We start from the raw sequence: 18,982 nt of genomic DNA on the forward strand, positions 1-18,982 counted from the left end.
CCTTAGGTAACGCATTCCAGTTTTTCACCACCCTCTTAGTGAAAAAGTTTTTCCTAATATCCAATCTAAACCTCCCCCACTGCAACTTGAGACCATTACTCCTCGTTCTGTCATCTGCTACCATTGAGAACAGTCTAGAGCCATCCTCTTTGGAACCCCCTTTCAGGTAGTTGAAAGCAGCTATCAAATCCCCCCTCATTCTTCTCTTCTGCAGGCTAAACAATCCCAGCTCCCTCAGCCTCTCCTCATAACTCATGTGTTCCAGTCCCCTAATCATTTTTGTTGCCCTTCGCTGGACTCTCTCCAATTTATCCACATCCTTCTTGAAGTGTGGGGCCCAAAACTGGACACAGTACTCCAGATGAGGCCTCACCAGTGTCGAATAGAGGGGAACGATCACGTCCCTCGATCTGCTCGCTATGCCCCTACTTATACATCCCAAAATGCCATTGGCCTTCTTGGCAACAAGGGCACACTGCTGACTCATATCCAGCTTCTCGTCCACTGTCACCCCTAGGTCCTTTTCTGCAGAACTGCTGCCTAGCCATTCGGTCCCTAGTCTGTAGCTGTGCATTGGGTTCTTCCGTCCTAAGTGCAGGACCCTGCACTTATCCTTATTGAACCTCATCAGATTCCTTTTGGCCCAATCTTCCAATTGGTCTAGGTCCTTCTGTATCCTATCCCTCCCCTCCAGCGTATCTACCACTCCTCCCAGTTTAGTATCATCCGCAAATTTGCTGAGAGTGCAATCCACACCATCCTCCAGATCATTTATGAAGATATTGAATAAAACCGGCCCCAGGACCGACCCTTGGGGCACTCCACTTGATACCGGCTGCCAACTAGACATGGAGCCATTGATCACTACCCGTTGAGCCCGACAATTTAGCCAGCTTTCTACCCACCTTATAGTGCATTCATCCAGCCCATACTTCCTTAACTTGCTGACAAGAATACTATGGGAGACCGTGTCAAAAGCTTTGCTAAAGTCAAGAAACAATACATCCACTGCTTTCCCTTCATCCACAGAACCAGTAATCTCATCATAAAAGGCGATTAGATTAGTCAGGCATGACCTTCCCTTGGTGAATCCATGCTGGCTGTTCCTGATCACTTTCCTCTCATGCAAGTGCTTCAGGATTGATTCTTTGAGGACCTGCTCCATGATTTTTCCAGGGACTGAGGTGAGGCTGACTGGCCTGTAGTTCCCAGGATCTTCCTTCTTCCCTTTTTTAAAGATTGGCACTACATTAGCCTTTTTCCAGTCATCCGGGACTTCCCCGGTTCGCCACGAGTTTTCAAAGATAATGGCCAGTGGCTCTGCAATCACAGCCGCCAATTCCTTCAGCACTCTCGGATGCAACTCGTCTGGCCCCATGGACTTGTGCACGTCCAGCTTTTCTAAATAGTCCCTAACCGCCTCTATCTCCACAGAGGGCTGGCCATCTCTTCCGCATTTTGTGATGCCCAGCGCAGCAGTCTGGGAGCTGACCTTGTTAGTGAAAACAGAGGCAAAAAAAGCATTGAGTACATTAGCTTTTTCCACATCCTCTGTCACTAGGTTGCCTCCCTCATTCAGTAAGGGGCCCACACATTCCTTGGCTTTCTTCTTGTTGCCAACATACCTGAAGAAACCCTTCTTGTTACTCTTGACATCTCTGGCTAGCTGCAGCTCCAGGTGCGATTTGGCCCTCCTGATAACATTCCTACATGCCCGAGCAATATTTTTATACTCTTCCCTGGTCATATGTCCAACCTTCCACTTCTTGTAAGCTTCTTTTTTATGTTTAAGATCCGCTAGGATTTCACCATTAAGCCAAGTTGGTCGCCTGCCATATTTACTATTCTTTCGACTCATCGGGATGGTTTGTCCCTGTAACCTCAACAGGGATTCCTTGAAATACAGCCAGCTCTCCTGGACTCCTTTCCCCTTCAAGTTAGTCCCCCAGGGGATCCTGGCCATCCGTTCCCTGAGGGAGTCGAAGTCTGCTTTCCTGAAGTCCAGGGTCCGTATCCTGCTGCTTACCTTTGTTCCCTGCGTCAGGATCCTGAACTCAACCAACTCATGGTCACTGCCTCCCAGATTCCCATCCACTTTTGCTTCCCCCACTAATTCTACCCGGACTTATGACTTACAAGAGGGGCTCTCTCCTTCAGCCCACATCCCCAGCTGAGGTTGGGATCTGAACTCTGTGTCAGTTTTATATCTGTATTTAAACTAGTACCATTGAAACGCACTTGAAATAATGTGAGTTGGGGTGAATCTCTAATTTCCTATGCCTGACATGCAACACTGCATATACTCCATCAGATATTGGTTTTGTCCTCAGCAGTGTGTCTGGCCCCTCTGACTATAATTTGGTTTATGTGCAAGGTTGTATTCAGCTCTCACATCGCTTTACAAATATATTTGTATAGGACTTCATTGTCCAAGCTATGTGGCTGTGCAGTTAGCCAGAGGGTTGCGTAACTTGCACTTTCCTATTGCAGTCGTGCCTTACTGTGACTGTGGTAATTGGTTAAACAGACTCTCAACTATCACTAATGTCTTTGCCTTGGAGCTTTTAAACAAAATGTCTAAATTGCTTATGTTTAAATGTAGCTTTTTTTTCTTCTTAATTTACATGATTAACCCACCTGAAAGTGGAACAAGATTGAATTTTGAGTACATATTATTCATTCATTCCAGAGCATCCTAAAAGTCGTCTCTCTCCATTCTCAAAAGTCCCTTTTGAATAAATGATACAGTATACATAACAAATTTTATCAGTGCTGATGCCACACATGGGGAAATTGTAAAAATGAAGAGGACAGGTCACTGATACGGAATGACCTGGATCTCTTGGTAAACTGGGTGCAAGCAAACAAATATGCATTTTAGTACATTAAAATGTAAATGTATCCATCTAAGAACAAAAAATGGAGGCCATACTTATAGGATGGGGGACTCTATCCACCACAACCCCCAAATCTTTTTCAGGGTCACTGTAATCAGCTGAGCACGAACTCCCAGCGTGACACTGTGGCCAAAAGAGCTAGTGCAATCCTGGGATGAATGAACAGGGGAATCTTGCATATGAGTAGAGAGGTTATTTTATGTCTGTCTTTGGCACTAGTGTGACTGCAACTGGAATACTGTGTCCAGGTCTGTTGTACACAATTCAAGAAGAACGTTGATAAAGCCATGAGTGATTAAAAGATAGGAAAACCTGCCTTATTGTGATAGACTCAAGAAGCGTAGTCTGTTTACCTTAACAAAGAGAACATTAAGGGGTGACTTAATTACAGTCTAAAAGTACCTACATGGAAAACATTTAAAAATGGGCTCTTCTGTCTAGCAGAGAAAGGTCTAACCATATCTGGAAGTGGAAGCTATACAAATTTAGACTGGAAATAAGGTGTAAATATTTAACATTGAGGGTAATTAACCTTTGGAACAATTTACCAAGGGCCATGGTGGCTTGTCCATCACAGGCAATTTTTCTAAGAGAACTGCTGTAGAAATTATTGTGGAGAAGTTCTATGGCCTGTGCTATACAGGAGGTCAGAGTAGATGATCACAGGGATTCCTGCTGGCCTTGGAATCCATGAATCTGAACATGTAACATCTGGAGGATGACCAGGTTCCCACATGTGGGTTTCCCTCAATCACACATTCTGTGTGGACTGGATCAAGGAACTATCTGATTGTGTTCTCACCACTATTCAGTCTAATTCCTGTTTGAGAAGAGCTAACAGACTGTCTGTATACAGAAAGGTATCTAAAATAAACTTTAAAAAAATATTTCAGTCTTCTGCTGAATGAAACTTATACCTGAAATAACATGGAACATTTCGCTTATTGGCCCTTTTCCACAAGGACGAAAAAGACAAGAAAGCTGATTTGCTTTTTTAAAGATATATCTAACAACTCTACAGGGAAGACCCTCTGAACAGTAGACTATTAAGGGGCAAGGCTTAGCAAACTAGAAGCCCTTGCCATTAGCAAGGTAGAGCTTGTGCATGATTGAAATATGTACTGAGAGTAGACTTCCTCAGGCCCTGCAACCCTACTTCAAATGCTCCAAGAGTCTTTGTATCCTTCTATCAAGCTAGAATGAGGCTTGCTTTCTCTGTAAATATTGCCTAGTTACCATAGGCTTAGTTTTGACTGTGTTCACCATTGATCAGCCATGTCCCTTTCTCGTATGGGTTGCCACTATGCAAAAGTGGCAGCAGCTGCCTAATGGATAAATATGCGGGAGGGGAACATCACCCTCCACATAGTACAGTATGTGAGGTTTCCTTCCTGGGCATCTACCAATTCAAAATAATAGGGCTGAAGTAGCTCAGTGTATAAACATCCACTGCCTCAAGGATTTCATATCAAGAGGTGGCAATTTGTCCTTCGTCCTCACTGCCTGATCTTTCTGGTAAATATAACAATCATGCTGAGTGTGTGTGGGGCGGGGAGGGGGGAGAAGAAAAGGCGTTTAGGGCCACTTAGTATGGTAGGAGCCTAGTGGGCAACATTAACTGTAAGCCTTGAAAGATTTTATGTTGGAGGAAAATGTAAACCTATGTGGGGAAAAGCCTTTATCCTGTATTAAAGGGACACTAATATTGTCTGAAAGTTGATCTGCGTTCCCTAGTGTTGTGTCTGAAAGGTCTTGTTCAGGATTCCAAGCACAGAGGGGGACATTCTGCCCAAATATGTAAGCATCTCACCTTGACTTTAGTGGAAGTTTTGATGCATATCTAAAATAAGAGGTTTGTTTTTGGCACTGAGGGACAACAAGTGCGTGTGTTTGACTTCTACAGCAACTTATTCATCAGTCAAGCATAGGTTACACAAAGTTAGATGACACCCATGTCATTCTGTACCACAGCAGGTATAGTCCCACTGTGCTGTAGCAAATGTTCAGCAGCAATCCAGGTGCTGGGCCATGGTTAGATCCGTTTTTGAAATTCACTACCAGGCCAGTGGTATTTTACACACAGAGAATATTTGCATATCTGCAGTAATACCCTGATTTGGTAGGAAGTGGGTATCTTCTGTGCACTTTCAGTTCATTATAACATGCTAGATTTTCACTCTTGCAAAACTGTGTATCAAGTATGCTGCCTTATATCCTTTTTCTGTCATTGAGTTTTGTCCAAATGTGCTAGTTACCAACAAGTTAATCCAAAGAATAATCAAAGACAGAGGATTTTAATGTTTGTTACTAGTTACATTTACATGTTTTCCATAAAAACATAAACTAATACCGAATGAAACAAAACCCATGTAACATGTTAATTGAGCAAGCGTGAAATCCTATTCTAATGTAATTATGAATAATCGTCTAAATTTTAGTACTGTTCACACTGGGATCAGACCTGTGCTAGTTACAAAGAGGTTGAAGCTAACACAACTCCAATCCCAATATACACAGGGCCTTTGACGTTTGATACTTGCAGTATTTACATTCAGTAGCTCTGCTTCAAATAATCTCTTCTTCTGTTTGCTTGTCACTTTCACAGGTTCGATCCTAGCCCACATACAAAAGCGAAAGCACTTTAATGAACGGGAAGCCAGCAGGGTGGTAAGAGACATTGCGTCTGCTCTGGATTTTCTGCATACAAAAGGTAAAAAATAACAACAAACCCTTCTGTGTGTTCCTAACTGAGGTTCTACATGTCAGATTATAAAATTAATCTATAAATATTCAGAATTAAGCATTAACTTTGCTAACCTTTCCAGTCATGTCAAATTCCCAAACATTTATTAGTTAGAGTTGTGTTTAAGTGGGTATCTCCTGTTGGAAATCACCAGCCAGGGAGAATTAATATCGAAAGTTAGGTCTGTTTTTGTTTGGGGCTTAAACCAGTATGTGATGACTATTGGAACAGAACTACTTTTACTTTTTGCAGTCTCCTTTCAGTCTTACCTGGATTCTTTTCACAATATTTGTCCAGAATAGCTCTATTCAGCTGAGTTTTACAGTAAGATATGTTCTCCAGCCTAAAGGCTCCAACCATGCTAGTAGCTGCATGCAAGCAAATCCTCATGCCTGCTTGAAGACACACTGATTTCAATAGAACTTTGTGCAGGAGCAAAGACGTGCACATCTTCTTGTGGAAAATAATCTCACTGTAAAATTTGTTCCCAATCCTTTATACAATTTGGGGTGGATTCTCAAGCTCTAAATTAAAATATGTTGCACAGCTTTAATATACATAGACACAGAACTCAATGGGCACAATTAAACTATTAAAAGAGTTACCATTTGGCTGTTTGGTGGTCCTATCTGAGTTGAGTTACTTTGTTCATTATGTGCTCTCATTACTGCACCATCAGAGTGTCTGAATTAGATTGCATGTAACCAGACATTAAATCTCTCTCTCTCCAATGGACAGTATAAAGCTATTTACTCCCTGCCCTTGTTCCACCCTACAAATCAGGATTGCAAATGCTCTGTAGGTTTAGGATTCTATCTGTCAAGATATTGAGCACTTTGGCCCCAGTTCAGCAAAGCACTTAAGCATGTGCTTATCTTTAAGTCCCAGAACTACTCATGTGCTTAAATCTTTTGTTGGATTGGGGCCAGAGTGCTCAACACCTTGCTGGATTAAGCCCATAAAAGGTAAAGAATCTATATAATAAAATTCCAAGATTGTTACTCTGAAGCCTAAAATGTCTGAGTCAGCGTGAAGGGTTTGAAGTAGCTACAAGCATGGTTGAAAGCTTTTGGTTCAGAATATCATCATGTTCAATCAGTGGGATTTGTAGTCTGTTGTCCAGTTCATAAATTCTCAGCCATTTTTAGCTGTTTATACACACATGACTTTACAAATTGTACCTGTACAACAGTATGGGCTTTCGGCTACTAATGTAATGTTAAGCAATTGAGGAACAAATAAAATGGCAGACTTAAGGTATATGGAATATTGTAAATCTCTAAGCACTTTAATATCAGAAGTCAAATTGCGGGGTGGAATACAGAGAAGATCTTAAGCTAGCTAACCAGCTGATGAACTGATTTATGGAGAAAGATGTATTGCTAATCTTAATAGCTTGGCTATATAATGACTAAAGCAAGGTAACGATCTACAAGTATAAATGCTGCTGGAGAGAATGGAGTTTTGACAGTTTACAGCAGCTGTGGATCTGCCCTTTGTGTGGTGTGGTTTGAGAGTTATGGTCTAGAGCAGGGGTGGGCAAACTTTTTGGCCTTAGGGCCACATTGGGTACAGAAATTGTATGGAGGGCTAGGTAGGGAAGGCTGGAGGAGGCTATGCCTCCCCAAACAGCGAGGTGTGGCCTGGCCCCCACCCCCATCCGAACCCCCCTGCTCCCCACCTCTGACTGCCCCCTGGGACTTGTGCATCCTATCCAAACACCCCTGCTGTCTTCCCCCTGACCATCCCCCCCCGGACGCCCTCCCCTATCCAATCTCCCCTGCTCTTCGCCCCCTATCCAACCCTCCCCGCCCTGTGGGGTGGGGGAAAAGAGGGCTTAGTCCTTTCCCTGTGTGTTTCCCCTGCTCGTTTGGCTGCTCTCCCTGGCAGTCGGGCAGGGCACACTCCCTGTCTGGGCTTGGCTGCTGGGGACAGGGGCCAAGCATGGTGGAGGGGGGCCCTGGTTTGCTCTGCCCCTGTCCCCGGCAGCAGGGCCCCTTGACCACCCTCCTGCAACCCCCCACCCCTGCTCCTCTCCTCACCTCCCTGCCCCCCAGGAACTCCCCCTGACCACGCTGCCCTGGAGCACCAGGTCTGGCCGCGCGATAGCCACGCTGCCCAGGTGCTGGGGGCACTGTGACTGCAAGGGAGGCAGGAAGGGAGGGGAGCAGAAGGGGAGGGGCCAGGGCCAGTCTCTGCCCCGCTCACCCCGCTTCCAGGGAGTTGGGCTTACTCCTCTGCAACCTCTCCTGACCCCGCTCCTAAAGAGCTCGGGGGCCAGAGGGAAGGGTCCTGCGGGCCAGATGTGGCCCGTGAGCCGTAGTTTGCCCCCCTCTGGCTTAGAGTGATGGGTAAATTGAGCAACAGAAAGTTCAGGCAGAGTATCTAGGGAAAGTACAGAAATTGTTAAAGTTATAGTAAGATCATATGTTAACCTATATATAGGTACTGTCTGTTCAAGACATACCGCAGGTGTCGGCATGTTGAGGTTTTCTCACGTTTTCCCAGACATGGAGAGGTGAGCGTGTCTAGCAAAAGTAGGTGAATTCATTAAAAAAAAGAAAAAGTTTGCATTTAATATTGAAGCACTTAGTGTTGGGAAATGTCACTAGTAAAATCCAAGATGCCTCCCCACTCAGCTCATTTCTTGCTCTGGTAATTACTGTCAATCATTAGCTTTCCTTTGGAAAGGGGAGACAAGGGAAGCTTTTGCAAAATGGCTTCATAAACAGTGACTCAACTTGTTGTTTGTCCTGGTTTGGATTTTGTCATTTGGCTGCAGAAGCACCTGCAGTAATAATTCCTTCGATTTCCCATTTACTTTATGGTTCTACTGTGTGGCATTAAAATAATTAGTAAGCGGCTCTCACAACACTAAAGTAAACAGGAAATTAAAGCAGTGTTATCACACATCACTTTGTCATGATGCTGATGCTGCAAGTGACTTCTTAACTCAAACGTTCCTTAACAGCAAGGCAACTAATCTTCCAGTTAGCGATATTCTAAAACTTAAGGGAATGACAGTTTCCTCAAACACTCACATGGCACACTTGGGAAGAAACCCCATGGCTAGCTAACAAACCATTGCATGAATATTTAAAAGGTGGCTGCTTTCCTTCCGAGGCACTGTGGAGTAATTATGAAGTGAATTTGTTACATAGTGGACCCAAAAATGCAAATAAGAATCTGCAACCCACAAAACCTTAACCCACAGCAGTGAAATACATTGTAGGAGCTGGGGACAAATAGAGGGACAAATATTGGGAGACTAGCTAGAAATCCCAGATACGTTATCTTAAGACAATCTTGATCACAACACTCTTCCATGCACAAAAATGGGTTGCACCAGTATTATTGCTTTGAAGAATCCTTTGGGTTAGAAATGTAACTATTTTTCTAGTTAACTGCAGGAAATGGCTTAATGTCCTAAACTAATAGGATTTGACTCTTCTCCTTCCTGGTTATTTATAAAGCACCCTTACTTTCTCATACTCCAAAATAGTAAATAGCAGGTGTGTCAAAGCTTAGCAACTTTTGCAAAATTGTGTTGCTGAGACGGTCATTAAACTGCAAGCAGGTTAGTTGTGCAGTTCAACAATTTACTTCTGGTGATTCATTTGCTATAACCGCCCTTCTTAAATTTAATTTTGGATGGAGAATTTTTGGTAACTGGCTGATCAGGTGCATGAAGAAGTAGTGCTTCAGTACTATAAAACCACCTCCATATGTTGTTTGGGTGGATGTGTGTTTCAGGTGCCGCCTTAAGACTCACGTTTTTCTGTGTTGCCCTCGAGAAATCAGTTTAATCAAATAAACAGACCTCCAAATTACTCCCTTTTCTGGGTTTTTGGATGCTTCCGATTATGTGTGTTTTGGTGTAACGGGGTCAGCACCTACTTCTCGTGGGTGCCCCTCTGGCTGATAGAGCCAGCAAACACCGTTCTTTTCTCTGGGGGAGGCACCCACCTCTTGTGGATGGCCCCTTTTCTCTCGATTAGATATTTTTTGGTCTTGTATCAGGGCAGCGCCTGCCTCTCACAAGCACTCCCCCAGCTGATGTTTATAGATTCATAGATACTAAGGTCAGAAGGGACCATTATGATTATCTAGTCCAACCTCCTACACAACGCAGGCCACAGAATCTCACCCACTCACTCCTGCGAAAAACCTCTCACCTATATCTGAGCTATTGAAGTTCTCAAATCGTGGTTTAAAGACTTCAAGGAGCAGAGAATCCTCTCTTGACAGGTCTTCAGCAACTCAGCCCTCCGGCCGAGCCACCTACACTGACTCCCCTCCCCCCCCCCCACCTTCCGGGGTATACAGTCCCAAGTTCTTCTTTTGGCCCTGGTATGGGGCCGTAACTCTTTGGCTTCTTCCCAGAGGCAGTGCCTTCTTCAGCCACCCAGCCGAGGCCCATCTCAGTACCTGCAGCTGGTGGTGTTTCAGCAGGCCTCCCTGGGCTCAGTTTTCAACAAGACCAGCGGGGCCCATCTGGGTACCTTGCTGGCCTGGCCAGGTTCTGTGCTTAGTCTCCCTGGACTGCAGCCTGCCTGCACTCACCTTCCACTGGTCCTGCTGCTCTTCCCACCAGCCAGGTACCCGGTCTTCAACAGTCTTCCCTGGGATTCAGTCCTGTCTGCAGTGAGCTGTCCACGGTACTGCTGCTGCCCTTTCAGCCAGCCAGTCACCCAGTCTTTACTTCTCAAGCTGCGACTGAACTACTGTGCTCTGCTGCTGGTCTTATATAGGGCCCTTCTGGCCCCCGCCTGGTCATTCCATCAGCCCCTCTGATTGGCCGTTAAACTGTCATGCATACATGTATGTGTAAATATTTCTTACAGCTCATTGGTTTTAATAAGCCACTTAGTGCATCGTTATTTTGGTGTGTACTGAGTAATTCCAAAGTGTTTCAAATGATCTTTTTACTTTACTGACTTTCATACAAATGTAATTTCATAAAATAAATACAGCGGGACATGTACAGTGCAATCCAAATGTACACTGCTCATCATCTAGTTATTGTCATTAAAGAACCTCAGGCTAGATAGCTTTTTTATATCAGACCTATGATCAGAATAGCCCTATGAGGCTGCCTTGCAGTGAAGAAAGGTAGAATGAGATGAAAAATTTGAGGGAATCTTACTAATGCACATTTTATCTCATATGTTTTAGGCATTGCACATAGGGATCTGAAGCCTGAAAACATACTTTGTGAATCTCCAGAAAAGGTGCTCTTTTATTTTCTTGTTAAAGTGAAAATTTTCAGGCCATGGGGACTGACACCTGTGTAATTATTTTGTTCGTTTCTGGCTTCCGTAACCTCTTAACTCCTTTTTTTTTTTTTTTTTTTTTTTAAATTCCCATTTTCAGATGTCACCAGTGAAAATATGTGACTTTGACCTTGGTAGTGGAGTGAAACTGAACAGTGCGTGTACTCCAATAACTACTCCTGAATTAACTACTCCAGTATGTAACCCTCTGTTTTCTGCCCCATTACTTACACTGTAAAGCAACCACTGAGACCGCTAAAGGAGAGGTTATAAAGGGCTTACTGGAACTACTCTAAATATGGAGAGATCATACTAAACCAATTCCTTGTCTAGGGGTGCAGAGATTGTGGATTGCAGGCTTTCTCTATTTAAGGGATAGGGGAGGGAACTCCATATAAATGATTGAAAACCATCCAGTTATGCACACAGCTAGCCTTTTGCAAACAAGAGGCATTTGTCATATTTGCAAGTTGTCTTGTCTTAAATTGTAAACTTTTGGGGATGAGAAGCCCTGTGTGTGTTCGTACAGCAGTTTGCATGGCGGATGCCTGATTTTGACTGAAGTCTCTTGGCACTTTCTCCATACAAATAATAAATAGTAAAGCAGAAAAAAAATCACTAAAAGAAAAGGAGGACTTGTGGCACCTTAGAGACTAACCAATTTATTTGAGCATAAGCTTTCGTGAGCTACAGCTCACTTCATCGGATGAAGTGAGCTGTAGCTCACGAAAGCTTATGCTCAAATAAATTGGTGAGCTGTAGCTCACGAAAGCTTATGCTCAAATAAATTGGTTAGTCTCTAAGGTGCCACAAGTCCTCCTTTTCTTTTTGCGAATACAGACTAACACAGCTGCTACTCTGAAAAAAATCACTAAGTGTTTCAAAGCACTAAAATGTGCCCATTGCAATTCCAGTTATAATGAACTTCCAACTGCAGAGAAGCTCTGTTTGGGGAGGAAATCAAATCACCGCAAGATAGCTCCTTTGCTTCTCTTTTAAAAATAATCCTTCTGTAAATAGGAAAGGAATAAAGAAACACATCACGGTAGAAGATGCACCCTTTGATCACGGGTTTAGTAGCTAGGACTGTCCATCTCTCATCCACTACCTCGGATTTTCCATCTGAGCAGGGAAAGGACAATAATCACGCCCATTAATCTGCTATGAACATTCTGTGTCTTTCATTGTTTAACAGATGAAATACAATTAGCATATGCAAAGGATATTTCTTGGGCAGCTGCAAAAACAGCTTAGGTGGTTTTCTGTCTGTTTCCTCAGTCCTGAGGGGATGCAATACAAAAATAAAAGGATGGAAAAAGTGCCCTTGTGGTCCATCTGCTACTGACTGAAGGAATTGTTTCAGCTTTTGATTCTGTTTGATTGCACATGTTTCTGCAAGCAGCTTTTTCACATGATTTACCCTTCTCAAATGCCGTCACGAATCTTGCTGCGCCATCCAAAAGCCAGTGGTGTAGTTAGCAAATGATAGCAGTAACATACTGTGTGCATTAGTTGGTGCTTGTGTGCAGTCTATTAGACTTTGTGATTCACAGCCAGGAAGACAACTTGAATCATAATTTTGGGGGTTCTCCAAAACATCTGACTAAAAGGTAGTGATCCTCTTAAGCCAACCAACCCTTTTTTTGCATTGTGTAGTCTAAAATGTTTGTGTTATGTGTATTAAACACTCTGTCTTGACAGAGATCAGACTCAGTGAACTTTTAAAATTTTGTGTATTTGTTTCTCTGTTAGTTCTGACTGTTGCACAGCAACTGGTACAGTAACTGATTATTTAGCTATTTGTCTGCTTTTTTGTTGGTCATTTCTAAGTGGTGTGAAATCTGTCATTACTAAAATTCCCCTTCCTCATTTTTTTTGAATAAGGAGGCTTGTGCATAGCTTTTATTTTTATAGGTAAAGATTGGGTTAAAAATGCATTTTCAGTACGTATTTCTACAATATTATTCAGTGTATAATATTTGGAATTGGTAGCTGAGCCTCGGAGGACTGAGCAATTAAATTATGGGCAGAAGACTGAATTTCAAGCTACATTACTGCTTTTCCACTGTCTGTGTAGTTGTAACACACGTTGCTACATAAACCCAGACAGTTTATTTTTGGCAGTGCAATGAAAGGATAATCTGAGAGTGGAGCAGGAATTAATTTTAAAAATTTTGTATAGAAGACCGTCCACTTACGTTGCTAGATTTTTTTGTCATAAAGGCAATTAGTTAAATATGCATTGCATTTTGAAAAACCATAAACATTCAACAAGCTTTTTTCAAAAAATTTTCAAGTGCTCTGTGCTCTCCTTATCCCTGCACACCTAGGACAGCTAGAGCTGGCTATCTCACTTAGCATTTTGCATGGTCTGAGAACTTTCTAAACGTTAAGCCTCTCCGCAGCCCCATTTTATTCTTGAGAGATGCAAAAGCAGAATAGTTCTGACTTAAGAAATCTACGTTGCCCATGTCAGAGGCATGATTAATAGTCAGTACACCTTGGCTCCTAGTCCCATCTTTAGACCACTTCTTTCAATCATCCCAGCATTACTCTAAATAGTTCTTCAAATATGACAACCCTATCCAGTTTCATGGTCCCCTTTTTGCATGTTGTATTGGTTGCATTGATTGTTCACCACCACACCCATTGAAAACGAATTTGAATTCTCTGTTTACCAGTGTGGTTCTGCGGAATACATGGCACCAGAGGTGGTCGAAGTCTTCACAGAGGAGGCCACATTCTATGACAAGCGATGTGATCTGTGGAGTCTGGGTGTGATTTTGTATATCATGCTCAGTGGCTACCCCCCTTTTGTGGGGAACTGTGGCACAGACTGTGGCTGGGACAGGGGAGAAGTCTGCAGAGTCTGTCAGGTGACTGCATAATCTGGGATGTTTGGGAGAGATTGATATAACTCTGAACTTTATAGGGCTGGCTGGCACATAAGATTGGGCTGCAAAGCAAGTCATTCTGGGTTTTTCCTATAACCCAACTAGTAATCCTCAGAGAGAATAAACTTTAACTGATATGTGGGGAGGGTGAGGTAGAAATGTGAGTTACAGATGCTAATATACTGAGTGCGCCTCTTAAATTTGCAGTCTGAGAGTTGGCAACCCCTCTTCCTCTCATGGGCTAGGAGACTTGCATCTTGGTGTTTGGGCCTCTGGTTACATTGTCACTAGCTGGGTTTAACATAAACTACCAAAGCCCTCCAGCTAAAAGTGAGAAGTTGGGACCTGCTGTTTCAAAGGGTATAGTGTTTTTGGGTTTGAAATATTGTAAAGGGCAGGAACAAAACCTTTTCTCTTACTTGTAGTTAATATTTAGTATAAATGAATATTCTTTTGGCAGAATAAGCTCTTTGAGAGTATCCAGGAAGGCAAGTATGAGTTTCCAGACAAGGACTGGTCTCATATATCCAATGATGCCAAAGATCTCATCTCAAAGTTGCTAGTTCGTGATGCCAAAGAAAGACTTGGTGCTGCTCAGGTTCTTCAGCATGTATGGCTGCAAGGGGTAGGTATCCTTTTAAAGCATTGTAGATTGGCTTCTCCTGAGTCATACTACAAGCCATCATCTTCAGACATGGCCACTCTGCCCATATCTGTATCAGTGTGTGCCTTGTTTAATCAAGTAAATAAAATCCAATGGTTTTATTCCTCAAGCTGCTGTTTGCACCATGGATAAGTGATATTAGCAGGAATATATCTAGGTGCTAATGTAAGGCACTCTTTTTGCTCTCCAGCATTACTGGCCTGTGCATTTAAATAGCTTCCCCTGTGGCTTCCAGGCACTGGACCGGAGAAATTATTTTGGGGACATATGATCTCTAATACAGTGATTAAGAACCCTGGTGAATTCTAGGTGATGGCTTTGAGGACCCTTAATATTTTGCATGATCTTGTATGTTAGTTTCCAGTTCAGGAAAGTATGTACATCCAGTTTGTACTGGATACAAATGTAGCTTGTTCTGCTGTTCTAGGCATACTATATTTAGAGCTTTCCAATTATTAAACTGCCTTAAAGTTGCACAATTGTTGAATCCCTGTGGGATTTCCTTTAAAGACAAGGAAGCTGAGAAATGTGTTGAGTCCTATTAAAGTCTTCGGAAAATAGAAAATCTGTCATTAAATATGAAGTGTTTTGGTTGTAACGATGCGGGGTGGGCAGAGAATAGATTTCTGTTGGAAAATCTTGGGCAGCACAAAAAAGTACAGTAAGGAAATTTACCTAACTTTTTAATTAAAATTTTATAGCAGGCTCCTGAAAGGGGATTACCCACGCCACAAGTTCTTCAAAGGTAACCTTCCTTGTTAAGAATCTGTTGCTTTAGTTGAGAATAACATCACAAGACAGGCATTGGACTGGAACCCTCAGGGCAAGAGGCGACAAAGTAGAACAAAGATAACATGGACCTGCACAATAGAAGCAGAACTGAAAGCTGTCCAAATGACCTGGGAAGAAGCTCAAAGAGCAGCAGGAGACCACCAAAGATGGAAGGCAGTGGTGAAGGCCCTATGTTCCACATGGAATAAAAAAGGCATGAGAGCAAGAGAGATTTAGTTGAGGCGACACTTACTGATTAAAGTAATCTCACCACCTGGGTTCTGGGGAGAGCGTTAGGGTAACAACTTGGGAGAGCTCCTTTAGGGAAAGCACGCTTATTTTGCACATATGGTTGCAATAATTTTTTTGTTGTGCTAATGCTTGGGATTTTTTTTATATCTAATCTGGATTAGTTGTGGGAGAGGCAATAAAGGGCATTCCTCTGTGTTGAGGTGCTTGGAGGGATTTGAAGGGTGGGATGGGAGGTGTGGGGCACAGGAGGAAAGACATGTAGGCGCACGGTGTCTAAGAGAGTTGTGTTTCAATGATGGGTGAATGATTGCTGCACCCACACGGTCTGATCCTTCTCCCATTGAAGTCAGTGAGAATTGTGCCCTTAATTCAAGAGGGAGTAAGGTCAGGCCTCAGTGACAGTTTTGGTGAAAAATTCTGAGCAACAGGCCCTGTGGCAGAGGGGTTTTGCAAGTCTGAACACCCAGGTCCTATTCCTAGCTCTGCCACTGGATCACTGTGTGTCCTTGGGTAAGTCACTTTACTTCCTGGGGCTCATTCCCCTCTGTAACAAGAGCATTGTACTTACCTCACTCAGGTTTATGTACAGGGTCTAATTATAGAGAGGCTGGGGTCTCTAGTTGTTACCATAATACAAATAATAGCAGCAGGGTTAACTTATTTCTGAAGTGCTTTCTAAGTCTGTCCGTCTCTGCTGTGGCCCCCATTACTGTAGTATCAGTTCGCTTCACAATCTTGTAATGTATTTATCTGCACAACACCCTGTCAGGTGGGAAACTATTATCCACATTTTACAGAAGAGAACCGAAGTACAGAGAGACTGTGACTCACCCAAGGTATCACAAAGTCAGTGGCAGAGAAGGGACTTGAACCGAGGTTTCCGGAGTCCCAGACTAGTGCCCAAACCATGGGACCAGATCCACGTTATAACGTGAATCACTAGTCGTCCTAACAAGTACAAGTGTGAAAACAAAACCTCAAAGTGTCTTGCTTGCTAAACAAATGTTTCCTTAAGAAGACTTGGCAGGTGCATAGCTGGGTCTAGTGGCTTCTGTGCATACGTTGTATAATCTGAGTTTCCTTTTCCTGCAGAAGGAACAGCAGCACGAAAGACCTGACGCTTTTTGCAGCAGAGGCCATTGCCCTTAACCGTCAGCTGTCGCAGCACGAGAATGATCTGGACATAGAGCAAGAGAACATCGCTCAGGCCATGTGTTCCATGAAGCTTTCTCCCCCATCCAAATCCCGCTTAGCCAAACGCAGAGCAATGACCCAAGCCACCAAAAATGGTGACTTCCAGCCAGTCACTCATGCAGCCCTTTGACATGCTGACCTTGCTGTAGGATCTAATGGGATTGGTCGACTTTACTTCATGAATTTTAAAGTCTAATAGACATCAAGATTTAATGACTTTTAGTAGTAAGCTCATTTGTAAAGGGACTTGTACCTTTTAAATTAAATGGATACATTTTGTAGGAATGTTTTTGCTTGATGGATTTAGTAGATTAAGACAACTTAATTGAAATTCTTTTTAAACTAAAGAAAGCGAGGTTGCTGCTATGTTTCCAGAGATGATAAATCACTAAGCTTTCCTTATTTTCTCTTAAAAGAGCACACTTTAAAATGTAGACTTGAGGACATTTGGAAGAGTTCTCTTGCTTTGCATGTCTGAGTACAAAGACTTTCTACCCCCAACTCAACTACCCTTGTGTAGGAAACTATGGTGCTGCTCCTTTGGGGCCTCTTGGTGCTGCTCCTTTAATCAGCTGGAGCTGCTGCTAATGATCTACTCCGTACATTTCTTTTAACCCACCGAAAGGCCGTTAGTGCCCCTTGTCCTTAGCACTTACTGACTCAGAAAGTGCAGAGGATGCTTAAGGCTGAACCCTGCAACTTGATGAGCCCTCTCCACTCCCATTGGCTTCAGTTGGAGTTAAGCACATCCTGCAAGATGCTGAGGATGCTCAAGCATGTAACAGGATCAGGGCCTTGGCAATAAACACAAATGCCAGGAAGTAGATTTTCATCTTTTGGGGAGGGGGTCCAGTGGGCAAGCACATGGACCCAGAACATTGTTTTAGTTCTATACCAGACATCTCTTTATAGTCTCATAACTAGAATTTACTCACTTATATCAATTTCAACTGTTGCTCTCTGTTTTAATACATTAAATTCCACCTTTTCTTTCTAGTTACATTCTTAAATCTGAATCTGATATAGCAGTCTTAGCAGAGAAACTTTAAATGAATGTATGTTATACTAAGGACAGTGATGTAGGGATCTTTATCTCATGAGGAGCATGTCTCTAATTAATTTTTTCCTGTGTTATCCTGACTATTTCTTGATGTAGGAGGGGTGAATGCACAGGTTCCAATCAAGTATTATTTTGGTGAGAAATCTGAGCTTTTCCAGCTAGTGGGAAGATACAGTTTGTGTGAGGGCAGGGAGGGGGCATGGTCAGGCACTTGCAGCAGTCAAACCAGGTGGCTGAGGTTCAGATCAGAATGTTTTTGTTACCGCATTGTTACATTATGCATACTGAGCCAAGGTGGTTCAAGAGCGATCATGGAAGTGCATTGGCCCAAATTTTCAAAAGTCTTTAGCAATTTTAAGTATTCAACTTGAGGTACCTTAACACCACTTCATTTTCAGAAAGCGCTCAGCATCCACACTCTGAAAATTGGCCCTTTTAAGTTGTCTCAGGCTGGGCATGCAAAAGTGCTAGTCGTTTTTGAAAATTTATACTAATGTGTCATGGCAGGTGGAAAATATGCCTTCAGATTTCAGGATTAATCATCCTAAACAGCTAGAGAATGAACACAGGAAACCATTGGAAATGGAGAAGTCTGAACTATAGCAGATTTCATCGCCCAGTCTGTCAGAGTTTCACATTTGCCTTTTGAGAAGTGTGTGTATTTTATATATAAATATTTTTATACAACATGCTGTATTAGTGACTAATAAGAAAATGTGTACTTTATTTAAACTATTTTATATATTGTGCCAGTGGTAAAGATTATGAATTGTACTTAGCCTTGTTTTTTAAAATAAGTTAAGTTATAGATTTAATACATTCCATAATTTACTGTGTATTTTTGGTCTGATTTTGGAGACTGAAAACTCAGGAAGCAATTTGCTTACCGCTCTCTGTGACACTCTTAACTTGTGTACTGAAAATTAAACTTTAATTTACCTTCTATATTGTCTTTATCCATCTCCAGTGTTGTAATAGTCTTTCATGGTAAAACTAATCTCTAGATTTTTAAGGCCAGAAGGAACCATTATGATCATCTAGCCTGACCTCCTGTGTAACTCAAGTAATAAATTTCACCTAGTGATCTTCTGCATCAAGCCCAATACCTCTGCAGATGCTACTGTCCAATGGAGGTAGAAGAAGCTGCATTGTCAAGGTGAGGGGAGGTCAGTTGAGCAGGGGCCTTGGATCTTGGAAGATCTGCTGGCTTACTGGTCCATTCTCCCTGCTCCTT

The 18,982-nt window shown here is 42.7% G+C and overlaps 1 protein-coding gene across 5 annotated transcripts in view; it reads left to right on the forward strand.

Moving 5' to 3' along the window:
• The window catches only part of MKNK1 (MAPK interacting serine/threonine kinase 1), a 42,652-nt gene extending 23,959 nt beyond the window's left edge, over nucleotides 1–18,693 (forward strand). For 3 of the 5 annotated variants that reach the window (XM_073357815.1, XM_073357816.1, XM_073357817.1), the window contains 7 exons: nucleotides 5,503–5,607; nucleotides 10,816–10,871; nucleotides 11,014–11,109; nucleotides 13,595–13,789; nucleotides 14,268–14,432; nucleotides 15,173–15,216; nucleotides 16,587–18,693. In XM_073357815.1, coding sequence (XP_073213916.1) covers nucleotides 5,503–5,607; nucleotides 10,816–10,871; nucleotides 11,014–11,109; nucleotides 13,595–13,789; nucleotides 14,268–14,432; nucleotides 15,173–15,216; nucleotides 16,587–16,818 — 893 coding nt within the window. In that variant the 3' untranslated portion in view covers nucleotides 16,819–18,693. Of the gene's footprint in view, nucleotides 1–5,502; nucleotides 5,608–10,815; nucleotides 10,872–11,013; nucleotides 11,110–13,594; nucleotides 13,790–14,267; nucleotides 14,433–15,172; nucleotides 15,457–16,586 lie in introns of all 5 variants that reach the window. The other 2 variants (XR_012160502.1, XM_073357818.1) reach the window with 2 other exon arrangements.
• Nucleotides 18,694–18,982: the final 289 nt, after the last annotated feature.

Source organism: Lepidochelys kempii, chromosome 8 (assembly GCF_965140265.1).
Source record: "Lepidochelys kempii isolate rLepKem1 chromosome 8, rLepKem1.hap2, whole genome shotgun sequence".
Taxonomy (NCBI): Eukaryota; Metazoa; Chordata; order Testudines; family Cheloniidae; genus Lepidochelys; species Lepidochelys kempii.